The 24,250-nt window shown below is 35.0% G+C and overlaps 1 protein-coding gene across 2 annotated transcripts in view; it reads right to left on the reverse strand.

Moving 5' to 3' along the window:
- Positions 1-964: 964 nt before the first annotated feature.
- LOC123559747 (nuclear receptor subfamily 1 group I member 2-like) overlaps positions 965-24,250 on the reverse strand; it is a 107,070-nt gene continuing 83,784 nt past the window's right edge. For both annotated transcript variants that reach the window (XM_045351808.2, XM_053552341.1), the window contains one exon: positions 965-22,606. In XM_045351808.2, the coding sequence (XP_045207743.2) occupies positions 20,736-22,606 (1,871 nt within the window). In that variant the 3' untranslated portion in view covers positions 965-20,735. The remainder of the gene's footprint in view (positions 22,607-24,250) is intronic.

Consider the following 24,250-nt stretch of genomic DNA (forward strand, 5'->3'; position numbering starts at 1 on the left):
TGTTAGAATACTGGTGTTAGTAATGTATTGAAACATACTGACATAACTGCTTTATCATACCGGTATTCTACTAACAAGAGCAGGTGCAGACCCTCATCTGATTTTTTTGTCTCCGTATAATAGAAATATTGACCTACCCATGATTTTTTCTAAGTCAAAAAGGGGCCATAATTGTTGCAAAAAGCAATGCAGAGTTACAACACTTGCTGTTAATGGTGAATAACTGCTCCAAGTTTTAAAGCAATGGCTTTGACCATAAAGGAGAAAAGTTGACTTAACGCAAAACGTAAGCAAGAAATCTGATATTTTCTGAGTCCAAAAGGGGCCATAATTCTTGCAAAAAACAGGATGGAGTTATGTTTCTTGCCATACAAAGTCAGCTTTTGATGGTGAACAAGTGCTACAAGTTTCAAAGCAATAGCTTTGATAGTTTAGGAGAAAAGTTGAACTAAACATAAAACTTAACCAAGAAATCTGATAATTTCTTAGTCCTAAAAGGGCCATAATTCTTGCAAAAAGCAGGATAGAGTTATTTTTCTTGCTGTACAGAGTCAGCTAATTAATGGTGAACAAGTGTTGCAAGTTTTAAAGCAATAGCTTTGATAGTTTAGGAGAAAAGCTGACCTAAACATAAAACTTAACCAGGCAATGCCAACGCCAATCAAATGATGACAATAACTGATCATTTTTTCTCAAAAAATCAGATGAGCTAAAAATCATTGCCTTCAATATTGCCTTCTTTCTCATATCCTTAGGATGGCCAGCACATATTTATGCAATCTCGCCAGGCACATGTATGTTTTTGACAACACAGAAAATGACGTCACTCGACCTTCAGCTATTTCCGGAAGTAAATAAAATGAAAGTAGAAATGCTAAACTTGAAAACGAAAGCCGCATTTTGATTCGTAGATAGTCAGGGGTCACGCGCAGGGGTCACCCCGTCTAAATGTATGCGCATGGACTTCTTTTTTTTTTTTTTTTTTTTTTGCTATTGGGGAGCCAATTTTCAGCACTTTATTACGAATTGAAATTACCTGGGCTTTAGTACAGCATGTCAGCTTTTAATCTATGAAAAAATATTTGAGCTCTGGATAAACAGAAATCCCACGGGTCCATCTATAATTTTGGAACTTCATCAAATCGCTCAAAATGTCATTTTTGATGTTGTCTGAGAGTGTCAGTATATGCCTTAGATGTAAGATATAACCGTATTTGAGAGCTGCAGACCTAGACATCTCAGAAATATTTTCAAAATAAGTTTCGTGTAATAAATGTTGTTTCTACGGAAGCGTAAAAGGGCCATCAGACGCTAATACGTTTTAGTACGTTAAGGCTGCGGAAAGGATATAGCACTTAAAATCAATATTAACCATTAAAACATCCTTATAATCTCCCTGAATATCACTCTTGTTAATGTGCCAATTTGTGTACTAATATACAGGCTCTTAATATTTAATGAATATTATGTTAAGTAGATTGATTCTTGGACTTTATTTCCTGGACTGATGCAACCACAAGCCCTTTAGATTCTTATAAGAGGGCCATTATAGGCCATAATGGACCCCCTTGAAAATATATAATGATGAACAAGTTTTAAACTTAAGCTAGATTTCATAGAGGAGGATCTATAATATTAATCAAGTAGAAATATGGCCTCTGGAGAGTTACAAGTTTTTTGTACTAGTCAACCTAGTGACTTAGTTCCTGACCACCAACTGACAGAGTTTCAACCTCTTAAATTGGATGAAAACAAACATCCCAATCAAGTTTCATATAATTCAAGAAGAAAATATGGCATTTAGAGAGTTAACAAGGTTTTTCTAAGATCTAGTAGTAGTTTTTGACACCAATTAAGCCATTTCCAAAGCTTTCCTAGATTTCATACAGACAAACATTCTGAACAAGTTTCATACAATGTATAAATCAGTAGGAAATATAACCGTTATACTGTAAGGTTTTTCTATGATTTTACATAGTGACCTATTTTTTTTTTTTACCCAAATGGCACAGTTTCACACTGGATGTAGATTTCATAAAGACAAGTATTTTTACCAATTTTCATGATTACGTAGAAAATATGACCTCTAAATATTAACAATGTTGTTCTATTATTTCACCTAGTGGCCTACTTTTTGATCCCAGATGATGAAGTTTCAAACTTGACCTAGACCAGGTTTCATAGGTGAGGTAGAAAATATGCTAATAATGTTAACATTTTTTTTTTTTTATAATTTGACATAGTGATCTTGTTTCTGATCCCACATGACCAAACTTTTATTAGGACAAACTTCTGACTTTGTTTAAGTGTGGGCAAAATTGTTACCTTTATACCGCGTTCAGACTACGTTTTTAATCCTACATTAACTTGGGTTTATTTTTTAAACTCGTTTGCGTCCACACTATATGTGGTGTAAAACGTGAATTTTGTAAAGGTCAAGTGGTTTCTGTAATGTAGCATTAAAACTACCTCGGAAGGTGGTTTTAATACTACATTAAAAAGTAATGCTATATTATTTTACAAATGTGAACGCAAATGTGGGTTATAACTGGTTTTACAATCCCAAATCCACAGATCTTACCTTTTGGAGGGTGAATACCATGTGTTTCTCTTTTGTATCAAACAATTGATGCTATGGCTGGCAAAAGTAATTGGACTGTTGTTGAAACAAAGACATTAAATTGCGATATGGAGTCATGCTGACGCTCAAAATGGACAATAAATGAAATGAAAAGAAATTCTTAGATGAACACATAAGTTTAAATATTGATGATCCCTTCTTGTTTCTGTTAGCCTCAATTCTTTGTAACCTTGTTTGCTTATTGCAAGATATTTGTTAACTTCCAACATTGCATTATATATTTAAACCACATTTCTTTGCCTAGTGTGGACGCAAACTAGATTATATTTTGATGGGTTTTGTATGTCAAATACCAATTATAGCCAATTAGTGCCTAATAAAAATAAAACCGTTCTGCTAGTGTGAACACGGTATTAGTGTATTAACGAAACAACTTACCGAAAAACAGGTGTATATAAATTACTTAAATAATGTTAGCCATTCATTATCCAAACGTCAGAATTAAGCAGTTAACAGTCATATCGAGTTGTTAACATTATATCACAGCATTATACTGTAAAATCATTTAATTTCGTGGGCATGAAATTTCGTGGTTTTGGTCAAAAGGGCAATTTTGTGGGGATATGAATTCGTGGATTTCAACTTTTGAACATAAAATGAATGGGAATTTTACTTGTTCGTTGGGATTAAATTTCGTGGATTGACTCAACCACGAAATCCACGAAAATTAGTCCCCCAAGAATATTAATGATTTCACCGTATCATTTTTTAGCTTTTAACAGGTTTTATGCTAGAATAAGATCTTTGTTTTCTGTTAAAGAATCTGCTAAAATCCTCGGGGATAATTAGTTGGTTCCCTTGACCTACTTGGCTTCGGCTCCGACCAATCCCTGGGGATCCACACCTAACATGAAAAAACACACCATGTCTTTGCATTTACACTATCCTGTATCACTGAAACATGATAATAATTAAGAGAGAGGTTTTATGCAAGTTATACCAGTTTAAAGTCGGCACAGGTTTTTCTGCCATTACTTTTCTTAACCATTCCTCAACCATTTTCTTTAACGCCTTTGTTTTGACCTTGTTATCTATGAATAATTCTTTGTTTGCTTTGTCACATCAATTCTTTAACAATTCCTTTCATCTTTGTTACACCAAATCTTGAATTACTTGTCCTTACACAGTACTTAAGCAGTAGGCATAACAAACTCTCTTATAAATAAATGATAACTTATTTTGCAATGTACATAATATATTTATTATGAATACCAACACAGAAGCAAAACCATGGCCTTCACAACCGTTACATAAATAAACAAAGAAATGTGTAGGTTCTTCTCTGAGGAACCAACCCTTGTGCACAACACAGTTTATAATCATGCAAAACATTTGTGCAAAATTTCAAATGGGTACCCTTGAATCCTTGAAACCTTCAAAAGGCATAGCCAAGTTGTTTTAGATGTGTAAACTTACTAAGGAAAGTGTGATAACTATATGCCAGCCTCTGTGGGGGCATGAAAAAGACAGAGCAATTGAATACTGCACACTGAGCATTGTTGAATTTGCTTTTATTTAGCAATTTTATTGTCAGTGTAACTATAATGTTTTTTCTTGCTAATTTCACAATGTTTCTTCTTCTTCTCGTTTCGCGTGTCATAGCTTTGCAATGTTTGATATTGCTGGCAGTTTATTTGTGTTGTTACAAATTGGTTACTTTAAGCTAAATATGTTACTGGACACAGTTTAATATTCATGAGTTTTCTAAATTCTAAATGTGAAAAATATAAAAATGCCAGTATTATGCAATCTGCAGTATGGGATATTCTATATTAACATGTTTAACATGTCAAATTCTAATGTGACAAATCATGTTTTATTTCTCAATAATACATGCTAACAATGTTGTTACATCAACCTACAACATGTAATCACTAAGAAATAGTGCTTCCATATTTGTTCTACTATTTTACATATAATTTATAATCATATTACATACCAAATATTATACAGCAAATTTTAGCATGCTTTAATTGATTTTAAACACCCTAAATAGTTTGATGCTGCTCAATATAATTTATTCAGGTTATGCTCTAATGAAACTATACTGCCAGACATATAACCTCTTTGCCGTGTGTAAATCAATTATAACATGCTTGCTTGGCTACATTCTATTGTCACCTCACAACAAGGAATGATTCAACAACAAAACAAAAACAGAATCGTGAGTAAATAAAACATTCAACATATTTTTTTAAAACAAAGTATAATACATGTGCATACAAAAAAAAATATATATATATATATATATATATATATATATGTAAGAATATTTTTGCTTCATTAACCCCAAAATATACTGACTCTGCAAAAAAATAAAAATAATTTCAACCATGAATCTACATTGCAGGGACATAGACATGTGGATTTCAAAATTTGAAGGCTAATATTATTGGAAATTTTAATTGTTGGCTTGGGCTTGAAACCTTTTGAAGCAACCACAAAATCTACGAAAATTGTCTCATTTTTACATGTATTAATAATTTCACAGTTTTATGCTTTCTACAATAGTTCCTTAAAAAGGCACACCAAACATGATAGCAAATAAATAGAGAGTGGATGCAGCGGTCCAATGGTAACACTGTTTGACTACGAAACAAGGGTTGTGAGTTTGAGCCCCCTCTCCTGCAACTAAAATTTACTAACATTGGGATAAGAGTCCCGTGTATGGATGCTTTACACCTGTCATGTTAAAAGAACCAGGGAAGCTCCAGGAATAGGAGTGTCTTCTTTATCTTGCACTATCTTCCTACTAACATTACTAACAGTATTCTGGAGGAGTGTCCCTTATGTTACCATTGGGGACTATAAATAAACTTACATACAAACAAAAGATAACAAATAGTTATTTTCTTCTCTCGAGAAGAAAATTCTCAACTGGTTTTCTATAAAGTCAGTTTTCACATTTCAGCTTCTTGTTCACAGCTTGGTTTGAACATTATGGTTTATCTCATTTTAAGTGAAAAATTTGTTGTATATCTTCATTTACATGAATTGAAAAATTGGAATATTTTTAGACAGCTTTTTTGGGGGGGAAGATAGGGCAAAAATATATCCACTATGCAGATATAAGGTGAAACATTTGAACATCCTTAATGCAAATATAAGGTGAAAAATTTGAATATCATTTATGCAAATATAAGGTGAAAATTTGTATAATTATCCTTTATGCAGATTTTGGGTGAAAACTTTAAATATTTTCATCTACATGGACTTTAATTAGAAATCTACATTTAACATCATGTCTCTTTTTTTGTGAATACTGATTTACTGATATGGATTTTACAGAGTACCATAGAACAATTAATATGATGCAAAAAAAGGACTGAAAAGTTTTGTTTTCCCATCTCACTTACATTGAAACAAGAGCTCGTAGAACACAAAATGCCCCCCATTGATGCATTCAGTAATTGCTCAAAGAACAGAAATTATTTGGTCACTGTACACAAACGTTCTACTGTTCTGGGTCAATGTGACCTTGACCTTTGACCTACTGGCCTCAAAATCAATAGGGGTCATCTGCTGATCATAATCAACCTCCCTATCAAGTTTCGTGATACTAGGCCCAAGCGTTCTCAAGTAATCGTTTGGAAACGGTGTAAATGTTTCAGGTCACTGTGACCTTGACCTTTGACCTACTGACCTTAAAATCAATAGGGGTCATCTGCTGGTCACGATTAACCTCCCTATCAACTTTCATGACCCTAGGCCCAAGCGTTCTTGTGTTATCATCCGGAAAATGTTTCACTGTTCCTGGTATGTGACCTTGACCTTTGACTTACTGACCTCAAAATCAATAGGAGTCATCTGCTGGTCATGAACAAGCTCCCTATCAACTTTCATGATCCTAGGCCCAAGCATTCTCAAGTTATCATAAAAAAAATGCTTAACTGTTCTGGGTCAATGTGACCTTGACCCTTTGCATACTGACCTCAAAATCAATAGGGGTCATCTGCTGATCATGATCAACTTCCCTATCCAGTTTCGTGATCCTAGGTCCAAGCATTCTTAAGTTATCATCCGGAAACGGTTCAACTGTTCACTGTCACTGTGACCTTGAACTTGCATCTACTGACCTCAAAATCAATAGGGGTCATCTGCTGTCATGACTAACCTCCTTATCAACATTCATGATCCTAGGACCGAGATTTCTTGAGTTATTGTCTGGAAACCGTTTAACTATTCCGGGTCACTGTGACCTTAACCTTTGACCTACTAACCTTAAAATCAATAGGGGTCATCTGCTGGTCATGGCCAACCTCCCTATCAACTTCCACGATCCTAGGCCAAAGTATTCTTGAGTTATCATCAAGAAACCTTTTAACTCTTCCAGATCACTGTGACCTTGACCTTTGATCTACTGATCTCAAAATCAATAGGGGTCATCTGCTGGTCATGACCAACCTCTATATCAGTTTTCATGATCCTAGGCCCAAGCGTTCTTGAGTTAACATCTGGAAACGGATTGGTCTACATACCGACCGATAGACCAACCGAGCAACTTACCGACAGACATCTGCAGAATAATATACCCCTCCTTCTTCGAAGGGGGGCATAATAAAAAAATGAGGTGTGCAATTAAAACATTTACACCTGTTGGACTCACACAGATACAGGAAAACTATACCAAAATGTGCACATTTCTATATTACTGTGAAACAAAAAGGTCTTTTTATTCTTTGTTGAACTGATAAAAAAGAAAACATTAAAAAAATAATCAAACACTGTATTATTCACAATGTGAGAGATATGAATTTTATATATTTCACTGAAAATACACAGTATTTCATCAAATTGTATAACATAAAACAAACGGGCAACAGTGACCCTAAGTCACGCACCTGACCTTTGAATACATGTTTAACAAACAGAATCACAAATAACAATTGTGTTTTGTATCAAAAGCACAAAAAGGTTCAAGTGCCCCAGTTTGAACAAATCTGAGAGAGGGCTACAGACTAAGTTTAATGAAGCTCCGTCATGTAGTTCAAGGGAAAGTCATTTAAAGATATTTCTATTTTTAGCTCTAAAGGCCCTTTAGAAATTTAATACAGGACTTAAGAAGAATGCTACAGAGAAAGTCTGATGAAGATCCATCAAGCTCTTCATGAGTTCATTTAACAACATTACAACTTTTTACCTCTAGCAACCTTAAAAGTTTGATTAAGATCCATCAAATGTTTCCTGAGAAGAAGTTGTTCAAAGGTTTTCTTTTTTAGCATTTTCACATTAGTGGCCCTTAAAAGGGGCCAAATGCCCCATTAAAAAAATTGAAACAGGACCTTGCCAGGATGCTACAGACCAAGTTTGGTGTAATTCTGGACTGTAGTTTTGGAGATGTTTGAGTTAAAATGCTAATGGTGGATGACAGATGCCAGACAAACTACCTATACATAAAGCTTACCCTAGACTAGACAAGTTCAGGTGATATGATAAAATACAGAAAAATTAGTGATTAATATTAAAACTTACATATAATGTTTCTTTTTTTCTTTTTAGAAAAACATGAAAAACATCCCAGATACTTTGAAAGACCAAAACATTGCATGTTTATTGTTTTTAACTTATTACTTCTCTTGAAGCATTCATTATTATATACTCATTTGGCTAAAGAACACATTTTTAACAATCATTAATGGTAAGTGTAGATATATATATATATATATATATAATTATATAATTAAAGGGTCATTAAAGTTACATTGAGAAATACACACTCATTCTTTTGTGGGATAATATTGTGTTTCTAAAGTTGTGCAATATCTCCATTAAAGAACTCATGCATTTTCTCAAAATAAATCTAACAATGTACAATTATTGAATATTACAAGGACGCCTTTCATAAAATATGACTTAATATCAAACATGTCTAACCCATTAGATATGAACCAGTCAGTTAAATACATAAACATACTCTTAACAGCAGAAAAAAAGACTAAATTCTATAACAATCACTTCTGCAGATCTATATTCTTATAAACCGGTTTCTTTAAAATACTCATAAAATTATGTTAACAATTCATTTTGTAAATACAACTACAAAACTCTGTAACAAACTATGTAACAATTAAAAACATTTTCACCGGGGGGGGAAAAATAACAAAATCACAAAATTGACATGAGCATAAAATTATTGTATATCAAACTTTAACCATTTCCAAGAATAGATTTTCTAAAATCTCCTAGGTTACAGAATGGTAAACATGACTAAAGGTAACAATTGTTTACAAGGAAACAACTGAAGAAGATTATGTAAACAATGTAGCAAAAAGTATAAATTTCGGAATGTGGTTAATCACTAATTTTCAATGTCTTTTTTGTTTTCCCTTTGTTTCTTTATTCCCGACTTTGACAATCCTCCGAAACTGACATTAAAGTACAATGATACTAACAATCTTGTCAGCCAATAGAATTTCTCCATGCATAATGTTCCGCTTTTAAGACATAATCATTTTCTCCAATATGTCACTCAGCCACACTTATAATTTCCTGGAAGACTTACATAAACTGCTATATGTACTTCTGTTTTTTGTTGGCTGACATTTAAAGATGGATAGAGACATTACAGTCAAAACAGCTTCCTTATATCAATGAATATTCTTCATTCTTGAGGTGTGGGGATGGGGAGGGGGTGAGGGCAGTTGCGTGCAGGTGGAGGATGGTTTTGTGTGTACTGGAGAGGGAGTGGCATAGAACCAACAGGGCAGAATGGCAACTGAGTTGAAGTTTCCTATGTTTTTTAAGGATGGATAAATATATAAAACTTTTTCATATTAATGTTATGTCCAATTTTTTTTTTTTTCACCAGCTGACCAACCTTTTTTGTTATTCCTGTCAGCATTCCCTGAATTTGGATCCCTTGTGCACAGGATAAAAATTGATTTTCAAAGAAGTCACTGAAGCTGACATGTTATATCTAATATTTGACATAAAAAGTTCAATCATTCACTACAGGCTAAATGGGTTGTTGAACCTTTTGAATGCTCTTTAATCCGAAGTACTGGTAAATAACTGAAAACAAATCTCATTTTCTAAGCTTACAATGTAATTAACCGTTTAAATATCAAGTCAAGTATTGAATCAAATCTCTATAAATAACAATCTGAATCATGCAAATATATTGTTTTTGGATTGTAGTTAAAATAATCTTTTTCAATAACACTAGAGATGCAATGAAACCTTATTTACTAAATCTGCTTAGCCAGTATTGATAATATAGTTAGTTATATGAATTAAGAATTAAGTTGGTATTTTCCATACAAGTTCATCAAAAATATAAATGAATGAAACTGGTGACTGACAATAAAAATGCATCAAACTGGTAACCTGTGTCAGAACTGACAATAAAAATGCATCAAACTGGTAACCTGTGACAGAACTGACAATATAAATGTAGCAAACTGGTAACCTGTGTCAGAACTGACAATATAAATGTAAGTTTGCTGGTAACCTGTGTCAGAACTGACAATAAAAATGCATCAAACTGGTAACCTGTGACAGAACTGGCAATATAAATGTAGCAAACTGGTAACCTGTGTCAGAACTAACAATATAAATGTAAGTTTGTTGGTAACCTGTGACAGAACTGACAATATAAATGTAGCAAACTGGTAACCTGTCAGAACTGACAATATAAATGAAGCAAACTGGTAACCTGTGTCAGAACTGACAATATAAATGTAAGTTTGCTGGTAACCTGTGACAGAACTGACAATATAAATGTAGCAAACTGGTAACCTGTGACAGAACTGACAATATAAATGAAGCAAACTGGTAACCTGTGACAGTACTGACAATATAAATGAAGCAAACTGGTAACCTGTGACAGCACTGACAATATAAATGTAGCAAACTGGTAACCTGTGTCAGAACTGACAATAGAAATGTAGCAAACTGGTAACCTGTGACAGTACTGACAATACAAATGTAGCAAACTGGTAACCTGGGACAGAACTGACAATATAAATGTAGCAAACTGGTAACCTGTGTCAGAACTGACAATATAAATGTAGCAAACTGGTAACCTGTGACAGTACTGTCAATATAAATGTAGCAACTGGTAACCTGTGACAGTACTGACAATACAAATGTAGCAACTGGTAACTTGTGACAGAACTGACAAAATAAATGAAGCAAACTGGTAACCAGTGATACAAATGATAACATGAATAAAGCAAACTAGCAGCCTGCGACAGAACTGACAACAGCGCCGCCAAGTAAGTGTGACCTTGACCTTGAAGCGAGACATCCAAAACATGGGCTCTGCACGTCATCTTGGTGTGGTGAACATTTGTGTCAAGTTTCTCTGAAATCCTTCAAGGGGTTCAAGAGTTACAGAGCGGACACGAAATTGCTAACAGACGGACACCGGGGGTATCACATAATATTTCCCTTCGAGACAGTATTTACAATAGTTATGAAGCAGATCAAACTGACAACCAGAATCAGAACTGACAATATAACTGAAGCAAACTTCCATGTTACTCTGAGACAGAACTGACAATATAACTGAAGTTAATTTGGCAACCTCTGACAAAACTGACAACATAAATGCTGCAAACTCATAATACCATGGCTATTACTGCTTGTATTGACAAGTAGTAAACTAATACTTTTATAAATGAAATATAGAAAAACTTATGCATGAATAAATATTTAATTAATATCAGTAACTTTGTAGTATATAAAGGAACTTGGGGATTCAATCCATGATTATGCTTTTAATGAGTATTTTTTTTATTCAAGGAGATAAAAATGTTTATTGAATAAATTCTACACAGTAGTCAAGTCTACTGCTTTGGCTATGAATCTAATAACACTAAGCTTCACACATAGTATATAAAAACAAGTTTGTCTGATAATCATTTCTTATACCCATGAATAAGAAACAATCAGAAAATGACAGTTAACATGAAACTCTGTCAGAACATAATTACAAATATACACCATAATCATTGGTTATTTATGACAATATTTGTCACCTTGTCAGTTTTTTATATGACTCCAGAGAAAATCCTCCCATGAGAGAGCCTAAGTGACATTGCCTCTAGTTAACCTTTTTACACTTTTGACTAACAAAACAAGATTTATTGCAGTCCAATATATCTTTCATAACAAGTTCACCATAGGTAAATCAATAAATACTTCATTTACTTATTTCTGTTTAATTACACAAGCAATTAAATGCTCAATAAATATTTTTTGCCCAAAGGGTTTAATCTGTCCCAATATAAAGAGTAATGATTAAATTTTGCAAATAATACAACTTTCTATTATCAAAAATGAAACTCTTTTGTACTAAGAACAGCTTCGTATGAAACATAATGGGAAATGATATTGTGTTCCTTTACATTTTTGTCAAAATAGATCCAGGTCCAAATATATTGTTTGTGATACCTAAAATTGGGAAGACTTTTCTTAAGTAGCGGACTGATAATAACACATGGCAATTTCCGTATGATTAGGTACTCCGGTCATGAATTTTTAACTTTCTTCGCACACAAATTTTGCTGAATGCCCAAAGGACTTTCTATTATAATCTAAGAATATAAAACTGTATATAGAGAACGTGTCAATTTTTGATTATCATAACCTGTGCACAACCTTAAAAAATGTTTGGAAGGCAAGAATGAGATGGCAAGACTGTAAAAATTTTCCGATCCTGTATTTTAGGCCTTGGTTATAACTATACCAGTTATAAATTAGTAATACTTTGACTATCTGACACAAAGTTTCAAGAAATAATCAGGAATGTCTTTTTACCAGAGTAAACTGCATATGAAATACAAAATATACCAGTTTTTGTCAGGCCTAAAGAAATTTAAATAAATCCCCAATAACTTTTTGCAAGATAAATATTAGGATTTTTTTATATATGTAATCCTGAAATCTCAGTATCTCTATTGTTGAAGAGTAATTTTTGTTTTCAAAAGTACTGACACTGTTATAGTGATAAGCTCAAACTCAGAAGCATTCTGTCCAAATCTTACGGAACTAGAGCAATCACTGAAAGTTAATAACAGCCCCGGAAGCTACTTTGACACAGGGAAGGTACAATGTTGTGATCATAACCTTTGACCTCCAAGAATGACCTTGATCTTGGACTTAAGTTACCTTTGTTGTGCATGCACATTGGTTTAATCAATGAGGTAAATAAGTGAAATGTTTAACTTTTATCCTGCTAAATTTCTAAAATGGATTGGTCCATCATTTAATTTTGGCAATACCATTTAATGTTCAAAGGGGTGTTCAGTGAAAATTTACAGACTGAGTAGCGAACAGTGAAGACCATATCAGCCTGCACAGATGTGCAAGCTAATCTTGGTCTGCACTGGTCGCAAACACAAGATCAGTTGCCTCCAGCAGGCTAATGAAAATCCTTCTAGCATGTTATAAGACATGGAGTTGACACAAAATCAAGCTATTTGACCTTCGACATACAAGTATGATCTTTATCTTTGACCTGGTGACATTGGTAGCATGTATATCTCGTTGTATAATGATGGTTACCATTCATGTGACCTGATTTTAAAATCTATTAACAGTTCGAAATAAAGCTGTCTGACCAACCATCATGCTTGACCTTGACCTTAGACCAAGTGACCTGTGTTGTTGGCAGTGCATATCAGTTCAATGAGGTTAAAAAGAATGATATGCTACCTTTAGAAAAATCCTTCCTGCAGAGATATGAAACACAGAAGAAGTTAACCTATTCAACCTTTGACTGCCAATGTAACCTTGACCTTGACCTGGGTCAACCTCACCAAACAAAATACTATGCACAGAGGTGAGAACCAATAGTTGCCCCACTAGAAAGAATTCACTCTCATGGGTGGGAAACAACGGTTTTGGATAATTTGATGGAAAAGCCCCCAAACATGATAGAATTCTGCTTTCAAGAGAGGAGAACAAATGGTTTTGGATAAGGTAATAGGATGACTCCTAGACATAACAGAATTCTCCGCACAAAGGTGAGATATAATGGTTTTGAACAATCTAATCAGATAGACAAAAATCTATTCTTAAGAGGTAGCAATGATTTTGGGCAAACTAACTGGACAGCTCCCACATCGGACAAAATTTTAACAAAGGTGAGAACCAATGAGTTTGTGCAAGCTAAATGGATAGCTCCCGCAAATGCTAGAATGTCATACTCATGGGTAAGAATCAAAAGGTTTAGGCAAGCAACTAGGACAGCTCCCACATAGGACAGAATTCTACACTAACAAGCAGTGTACAAACAAACAGCTGGAAGAGGCAAGTGATTCAAAGTCAGCCGTCTTAACCAATATGTCATAAACACTCCTTATTCTGTAAGAAGTCAATTTAATTGACTTAAAATATCCCAGGTAAACAATAACCATTTCAGATAAATTGAAAAGAACACCAGAAGACACAACATGTCAATTGATCAATTAAGTTAACAAACAAATGATAAAAGTCTATGTTATGGTAATGTAAATAATGATGTTATCTTTAAAAGCCAAATGATAACAATCTTTGTTCAATATGCATCAATTTTATTTATTTTTTTGCTTTTGGTTTAGAGTCACAGAGACACAAATTAGGTCATATGGTGACTTTTCCAGCTATTCCATGGTGGAGGAAGACCCAAAGTGTCCCTCTGGGCATTATTTCATCAGGGGCAAGTATCTGGGTTGAACAAGACTTTCTATAAGCTAGCTAGTGGTTTATGGACTCATAAAACTTTCTATGTTATAGCGAAATAAAGAATCTGTTACTTAATAATTAAATAACATGTTTTCCTGTCATCCTAGAAATCCTTCAAATTTAGGAAGATTTATAAAAAAAACAAGAGGACCATGATGGTCCTGAATCGCTCACCTCTTCCCACATGACCCAGTTTTGAGTATGACGTCGTTTTTTCTATTATTTGACATAGTGACCTAGTTTTTGAGCTCATGTGACCCAGTTTTGAACTTGACCTAGATATTATCAAGATAAAAATGCTGACCAATTTTCATGAAGATCCATTGAAAAATATGGTCTCTAGAGAGGTCACAAGGTTTTTCTATTATTTGACCTATTGACCTAGTTTTCGAAGGTACATGACCCTGTTTTGAACTTTACCTAGATATCATCAAGGTGAACATTCTCACTAATTTTCATGAAGATCTCATGAAAAATATGGCCTCTAGAGAGGTCACAAGGTTTTTCTATTTTTATATCTACTGGCCTAGTTTTTGACTGCACGTGACCCAGTTTCTAAACTGACCTAGATATCATCAAGGTGAACATTCAGATCAATTTTTATAAAGATCCATTGAAAAATATGGCCTCTAGAGAGGTCAAAAGATTTTTCTAATTTTAGACCTACTGACCTAGTTTTTGACCGCAGTTGACCCAATTTCAAACTTGACCTAGATATCATCAAGATGAACATTCAGACCAACTTTCATACAGATCCCATGAAAAGTATGGCCTCTAGAGAGGTCACAAGGTTTTTTTATTATCTGACCTACTGACCTAGTTTTTTAAGGCACGTGACCCATTTCAAACTTGACCTAGATATCATAAAGGTGAACATTCTGACCAATTTTCATGAAGATCCATTCAAGGGTATGGCCTCTAGAGAGGTCACAAGGTTTTTCTATTTCAAGACCTACTGACCTAGTTTTTGATCACAATTGACCCAGTTTCAAACCTGACCTATATATCATCAAGATCAACATTCAGACCGACTTTCATACAGATCCCATGAAAAATATGGCCTCTAGAGAGGTCACAACGTTTTTTCATTATTTGACCTACTGACCTACTTTTTGAGGGCACGTAACCAACTTTCAAACTTGACCTAGATATCATCAAGATGAACATTCTGACCAATTTTTATGGAGATCCATTCACAAGTATGGCCTCTAGAGAGGTCACAAGGTTTTTCTATTTTTAGACCTACTGACCTAGTTTTTGACCGCACATGACCCTGTTTCGAACTTGACCTAGATATCATCAAGATGAACATTCAGACCAACTTTCATACAGATCCCATGAAAAATATGGTCTTCAGAGAGGTCATAAGGTTTTTCTATTATTTGACCTACTGACCTAGTTTTTGAAGGCACGTGAACCACTTTCGAACCTGACCTAGATATCATCAAGATGAACATTCAGACTAACTTTCATATAGATCCCATGAAAAATATGGCCTCTAGAGAGGTCACAAGGTTTTTCTATTATTTGACCTACTGACCTAGTTTTTGAAGGCACGTGACCCACTTTCGAACCTGAACTAGATATCATCAAGGTGAACATTCAGACCAATTTTCATGAAGATCTCATGAAATATATGGCCTCTAGAGAGGTCACAAGGTTTTTCTATTTTTAGACCTACTGACCTAGTTTTTGAACGCACGTGACCCAGTTTCGAACTTGACCTAGATATCATCAAGATGAACATTCTGACCAACTTTCATAAAGATCCCACAAAAAATGTGACCTCTAGAGTGGTCACAAGCAAAAGTTTACGGACGCACGGACGCACGTACGCACGACGGACGACGGACACCGCACGATCACAAAAGCTCACCTTGTCACTTTGTGACAGGTGAGCTAAAAAAAAGCATCTAAAATCTTCAAAACTCAGCCATCAAACATGATCAACACATATGTACTGTAACAATAAGAAAGTTAAATCCTTGTACACATTTTGAGTTTCATTACATGCATCCTCAAGTTTACTCTACTAATATGAAGCACACATCACAAGTATTCATGTTGAAGTATTTTTGAGGACAGAGCTTGGATTGTACCTCAAAAAGTTACAATAGTTTCTTCATGTTTTTTTTTAAATACATAATCTCTTTTGAATCCTCAGGCAAGTAATGCATTTAAAGAAGTGCACTGTACTATTATATAAAGCTATCCTTGCTTTGAAAACAACATCCATAATTATATTAACCATTCTCATGCTGGACATGATTGATTCTGCCTTTGTGACCAGTGCTAAATTTCTAAAATAGAATGAACTTTTCCATCTTTCAATTTGGACAGTACCATTAATTGTTAAAAGGGGTGCTTACCAAAAAGATACTGACTGAATATCCAGGGGTGTAAAAAAATTTTTCACACCACTCGCCCTGCAGGACTAGTAGCCAGTAATATCTACTCGCCCTTAGTGAACAGCCATTCGCCCTAATGACACTTTTAATACTGTCACTTTTATGAAAGGAGTATTATGTACAAAATTATTATTTCCTGAAAAATATTTATTTTGAAAAGTGTCTAAAAAAATTGGACACAATAATCATCGTCCATCCACCCGTTTTGAAAGAGACAAAAAAAAAAACGTTAACGATTATCAGTAATTATTCAGTTGATAGCTCTTTGGATAAACTAAGTAATTGACCTTGTTTTCATTATCAATTTACACCCCCTTAAAGAGTTAAAAGAAGTGTGTCGGTATCTTGACATCTGAAGTGGAGATCAAAGCGGTATTTCTGCTCGAGATTGTCATGACATTACGTCATGTTTTCGCGCCATGTGACACATCACTGTCTGATCGTACCGCCTCGGTTCTTAAAATTGCTGAGAAATAGAAATCAATAAAAAGTTCCTTCTTTAATTTGTTATCGAAAGCAAATTTGCTATATCCCGTATAAAACGAAAATGTCTCAAACGATAGTAGTGGATATCCTACCTCTGTGACCTATTTGCCCTCAAGGAATTTACATTATTGTTTGACAAGAAAAACTTTTAAATTGTCTGCCAAAAAATACATGTACAAAGATTCATTTAAAACTTATTAAAAACTGCAAGGACATCACATTGCTTTATTTTAAAATCGCATTTCTATTTACGTTCAAGAGGTCACGTAACCTATTCTGCCGCATTAACAGAAATCTGTTTGCCAAAAATCGTATTACTCCATGTATTGTAATTGCTGCCGCTTTTTCATTATTTATGATTTTTTATTCTGTTTGTTGTACTTTCTGGTCAAAAGTCTGAATTTTATGCCCAGAGTATTCATCATTTATTTACTTTTAGGAAGAAATAAGTAACGAAGATTGCGCTGTTTGAAATTTTACAAATGATTATATGAAAATTTGACCGTTTTTATAGAATTTTGCCTACATTTCTGTCGATATCTTATTAAAATCATTATAGAATTCAAATTGTATTATTTCTCAAGGGGTGTTCAAAAATTGAAGCGAAAATGTTAAAAAATGAATGCACTACGCACGGTTTTTGTGTACGTGTCGATGTAAATTAGATACTACGATAGGTCGCACGTGCTTGTGGAATGGAAAATTACCGGCATGACGTTTTGATATCTTTACGATTCGCGGGTAAATTCCAGTCAATCCAGGTAGGGACTGAACCATCTCAAAGTTTGTTGACGTTTTGGAGATGTAATTTCTGAACTTTGGTAAAGGAAGGATGTAAAAAAAAACACTCGCCCGATCGGTCGAGTATACAGCGAGGTCCACTCGTCCTACTCAGACTTTACAATGCCAATGCGTGTGGGCGAGTGGAATTTTACACCCCTGATATCGCAAAGTGCAGACCATGATCAGACTGCATGGAAGTATAGGCTGATCATGATCTACACAGGTCGCAAAGGCAGAATCAAACATGTCCAGCATGATAATGGTTAAGCAATCATTTATAAATGAGCCGCACCATGAGGAAACCAACATAATGGCTTTGTGACCAGCATGGATCCTGACCAGACTGCGCGGTCGCATAGCCACTATGTTGGTTTTCTCATGGCGCAGCTCAAATAATGTAATAACAGTGTCATAAATGAAGTAATTTACAGCATGAGAATCATCCTTCAGCCCAGGGTGTAAGAGAAGTTTCAGCAACTCTAGAGTAGAGAAAATACCACAACCTCTTGTTCACTATGCAAGAAATATCAATAATAATTTGAGCTGCACCATGAGAAAACCAACATAATGCATTTGCGACCAGCAAGGACCTAGATCAATGCTGTTCACTTATGGTCACTCTAAGTGCAATAGGGTTTGAAAGCAGATGCACTATGCTGGTTTTCTCATTTTATCTATTTATTTGGGTTTTACGGCACACCAACACAGTATAGGTTATATGGCGCCAATCAGGACTGTAAATTTTGGTTTCACATCTCATTTACATCGAAATAAAAACATGAGGTATGGAATCAAAATTTGCATACCTGCTGGAATCACAGAGTTACAGCAAAACCAAGTGTTAAGACCCTATTAGTCACCTCTTACGATCATGCAATGGTAAAGGCAGTGGTTCCAATTCTTTTCATACATAGATCATCCCAGAACCACATGGGGCTGGTTTTCTCATGGTGCGGCTCATATATACTTGGCAATCAATGGAAGCCAATATCTCATTCTACTTATCTATCACAGAGAGCTAGGAATTTCTCACACAAAATATCATTTCATGATAAGTAAGAACAATATTTGCGGTAATATTTTAATTTAAGCACTATGAATAGAGCACTGTATACAGATGACATATTTTAGAGCACTTTGTACAGAGCACTGTATTTAGAGTATTATATACGGATCAATACCGGTATGTGTAAAGCACTACCTATAGAGCACTTCATGTAAAAAGCTACATATAGATCAATATGTGTAATGCACTACATACTGTATGTTAAACACTACATATGAATCTATATGTGTAAAAAAACTACATATAGAGCATTAAATCTACAGCATCTTTAAATCTTTAAGTAGAGCACTACATTTAGATCAGTATGTACATTTAGATCAATATGTATAAAGATCAAGACGCATAAAGCACTACATATAAATCAATATGTGTAAAACATTACATATAGAGCACTGTATTAAGAGCACTATATGCAGAGCACTACACATTGATTAATATGTATAAAGCACTATATTACACAGCACTATGTCTACAGCACTAAATCAAGAGAACTTTTAACTTATGTAGAGCTTTGTGAATTACGCAATTTTGCAGAGGCATCTCAGTATCTCAAGGGAATCAACATTTTCTGTTAAATGAAGACTAAATTCTGCATTCCCATTAATTACTGGGAACTCTACTAAGGGCACTTTTCTTCCTTAACTGGTACAAAATACAGACAAATTAATGTATCTCTATTAATCCTAAGAACCATTCGCTATTACTTTAAATTTTCTAAGGAAACCTTTTAACGCACACATCACAACAATAAAAACAACTTGTCAAAAATTAAAATCTCCCAGGATTGATTAATATCTGTAAATGAGCCGCGCCACGAGAAAACCAACCTGGTGCTTTTGTGTCAAGCTTGGGTCCAGACCAGCCTACGCATCTGCGCAGACTGGTCAGGATCCATGCTGTTCGCCGACGGTTTCTCTAAGTGCAATAGGCTTTAAAAGCGAACAGCATGGATCCTGAGCAGACTGTATGGATGCGCAGGCTGGTCTAGATCCATGCTGGTCACAAACGCATTATGTTGGATTTCTCAAGGCCAGCTCAAATAATATTTTGTTGACAAGTACTGAACCTTAATTTGTGACTGAATTCAAAAGGGCAAAGTTGCTTAGAAATTTATACACTGTAAATGGCTTTCAACGCCTAAAGTTCCTTTTAATAAACTGACGACATTGAGATACCAATTAGAATCTGAGATACTGCTCTCAAGAATGGCTTTTGTGCCATTTCCACAATGTTTAGAATACATTATACTGTATTGTGAAGACTTTTAAATGCAGCCATTCAAAAGCCCATCCTGTGAATTACATTTTTTTAAGCAAAACATACCAAAGGTGTAGATGTATAAAAATATTACTTGCAAGAAAATAGACATATGTTCAGAAGTTCACTTTTGTAATGATGAGGTATTGTAAATGAGCGTTGCTGTTTGTAAACCAGCATTAGGGCTTTGTGACCTGTTTGGATCAAGATCAGCCTGCACATCTGCACCGTCTGATTTGGATCCATACTGTTCACTTATCAGTAACTGTTGCACACAACAGGCTGTAACTGATAAACTGATAAATCAACAGGCTGGATATGGGGATAAATGAAAAGTATGGATGTACAATGAGCTGGGCACTTGCTGTTGGCAAAGTCCTAATGTTGCTTTTCACACAGCAGCGCTCGAAATGGCTTTTTTCCCTTACTGTGGAAGATCGAAGATTTCAACAAGCAGTGGTTCAATATCTTCAACTTGCATCTTGAGGAGCATTTTTGTATGAACTTCATTTACATTACGTAAATCAGTCAATTTCATTATGCAGCGTGCGAACATGTTCCTCTCATTCGGAAACACAAGGTCAATATACTTTTTCAATGTGTTCGCATATAGTTCTTGGTATCTTTCTATGACACTAGGGTTCTGAATACCTTGTCTATCCGGCGAAAACAATGCCAACATTACTAAGAATTTCAGAATCATCAAATCTCCAGATATTGTGCTCATTAATGATTTTATGAACTTGATGTAAGTGAGAAACATTGTCTTAGTTTCACTGTTTCCTAGTTTTAGAAACTCCGAAGAGATGCTTGTCCCAGATGTAGACTGTGCTGTCTCTTCTTTCATCTGCAAGTTTAAAGGCATTTCCTGTGAGCCACCAGCTCTACCTCCATGAGCCAATTGAGAAAGTTGCTCCAAAGATGCACCACCCATTGCTGCCTTTCTGAGAGCATCAACGTCAAACCCCGCAGCTTTAGCAGCATTCCTTAGACCATCAAGACCACTGTAATCTCTCTGCGCTTCTTCCTTCATGCCAAGTTTCTGTTTCATCTGTTCAATGCTTAAACCATACTTATGTTTCAGAGTTTCAGCATCTACACCTGCTGGCAATCCATGGTACTTCTGTTTCAGAGTTTCAGCATCACTACTCGCTGATATTCCACGGTACTTCTGTTTCAGAGTTTCAGCATCTACACCTGCTGGCAATCCATGGTACTTCTGTTTTAGAGTTTCAGCATCACTACTCGCTGATATTCCATAGTACTTCTGTTTCAAAGTTTCAACATCACTACCTGCTGGCAATCCATGGTACTTCTGTTCCAAAGTTTCAACATCACTACCTGCTGGTAATCCATGGTACTTCTGTTTCAAAGTTTCAACATCACTACCTGCTGGCAATCCATGGTACTTCTGTTTCAAAGTTTCAACATCACTACCTGCTGGTAATCCATGGTGTTCAGAAGATTTATTTTCTGCATGAGATGACTGTCTAGCCATGTTACGCAGAGTATTTAAATCTGCTCCACTCATAGCAGCCTCTCTAAGTTTGTTAATATCCAGGCCTCCTGGTGGTGGAGAAAATTCGAAAGAGGAATTAGACATACTACCTGCTGATCCTGGTGACGACGAGTTTGATGATAAGTCACTACCAGCTGTATTTTTTATACAGCTTGCTGTACTTAAATTCCAGGTCTCAGTTTTCACATCAAAATTCACTGCCGATCTGAGCATCATTATTTCTACTACTGATCCCTTTAACAACGCAACTTGATCATCCTTGTCAACTGAACGGAAATAACTAAGCTGCTTTGCAACTTTGATAATTCTACGAACAAATCCATCTGCAATGTTGAACACTTCAGTCGAATTTTTAGGAGGATTTTTTAATCTTGTCTGAGTATTAGAAAGGAATGAAGAATTTTCGTGAGCTTTGTTCATCTCAAGCAATATTGATTTCTCAACATCGTCCATTTTATTAGTCACATCATCAAGTGTGTCTTGCACATCATGCCATGAGTGATAAATTTGCAATTTTTTTTCTTGTAAATCTGACTTTGCTTTTTTATCCTCTGAATCTGTTTTACCAACACCATGAAGTATTTGAATTTCAGTCTCTGAGAGATTTGGAAATTGTTCCCTAAGGGATTCTTTGCTCTGTGAAGCAAGTTTTGTACTGTTTGCAGATTGTACATCAGTCTCCGATACAGCATATGTGTCTTCCGGAGGAAGAGTTCCATGTCGACGTAATTTGTTAATGAGTATTTTCTGCTTCCTAAGTTTTTTCTGATTGTCATCTGCAAAAACAAATTGAGAAACAATTATCATTTTAACAATGTTTTGAATTAAGTTGCTGAAATTGCTTTTTTTTTAAGAAGATAGCTTTTCAAAGAAAAATGCTGCAGAACAAGCAAAGAGAAACGTACCAACAATGCTAATAATGATACATCTCTTTTAAACTGTTTGTAAACATTGTATTGTTTGTTATGCTGGGTATTTAGTCACACAAATACAACGGCTTAAATGGTAAAGGAAGACCCAAGCTGCCCCTCGGGACAATGTGTCTGACATGAACTGGCCTGGTAGAACCAAAAACTTACAAGCAAGCCAGCCACACAGCTTTCTCATATTAAAGATATCTTCACTCGAAGCAGGGTGTATTTCTCAAAAGAGGTGTGAGGCAAGAGAATTGAAATTAACAACTTGAACCACTGAGGCCCAGCTAGAATATATCAAGGATTGACAAACCTATTTGTGAAGCTACTCGGAAAAACTAGTCCCCCACAAATATTTCTAATATTTCAAGGTTGCATCAGTTCATAAAATAGGGATAATTACATGTATATCATTTTGAATTAAGTCAGGAAAGAATCTGAGACCCAAAAATAATTATAACTCTTTTCTCTGGCAATCTTAAGACAAGAGGGCCATGATGGCCCTATATCGCTCACCTGTTATCATTGCTCTTGAGGACAAGAAGGTCCTCAGAAAAAATATCTAAATCCAAAGGACAGGAACAACAAAGGGAAGAAATTTAACCAAAAAGAAAAAAAAATTCTTACAAGGTACAGATATGTCAAAATACACCTTAATATTGGAGGTACCATCCATGTTGTACCACAGAAAAGTGGTCTCGGTTTTTCCCTATGGCCAATAACAAAAATGTTACTAAAAATAAGATATTTATAGTAAGGTAAAAGGGAAGTAATTAAAAAAAAAATATTGTAAGTGAACAAAAGAAGGATCTGCCAAATAAATCTGTTGACATAAATGAAATTTCAGATCAGTATCTTCATTAGTTACGGAGATATATCCATTTTAATTTGAAATAAAGGGAGGTAATCTGACATAAAATCAGTCGATAGTTATCTACCCTCATTGGCTCAGTCCAACATATGACAATAATGAAATTTCAAATAAGTCCTATAAGTACTTACTGATATAAATCCATTTTGATTACAATCAGGGGAGGTAATCAGATATAAAATAACTCTGGAACCTACGAATGGATCGGATTTGTCATGGAATCCAAGATTTATTGTTGTTGAAGATATTTTGGAAGTTTATATCAAATAAAACCATAAATGAAGTCTCTATATGGCTGCAAAAGCCAAAATAGCCAATTTTGGACCTTCAAGGGGCTATAACTCTGGAACCCATGATGGAATCTGGCCAGTTCAAGAAAGGAACTAAGATCTTGTGGTGATACAAGTTTTGTGCAAGTTTGGTTAAAATCAAATCATAAATGAAGCTGCTATTGCGCAGACAAGGTCAAAATAGCTAATTTTGGCCCTTTCAGGGGCCATAACTCTGGAACCAATAAAGGAATCCGGCCAGTTCAAGAAAGGAACCAAGATGTTATGGTGATACAAGTTTTGTGCAAGTTTGGTTAAAATAAAATCATAAATGAAGCTGCTATTGTGCAGACAAGGTCAAAATAG

The sequence above is a fragment of the Mercenaria mercenaria genome, chromosome 10, assembly GCF_021730395.1.
Source record: "Mercenaria mercenaria strain notata chromosome 10, MADL_Memer_1, whole genome shotgun sequence".
NCBI lineage: Eukaryota > Metazoa > Mollusca > Bivalvia > Venerida > Veneridae > Mercenaria > Mercenaria mercenaria.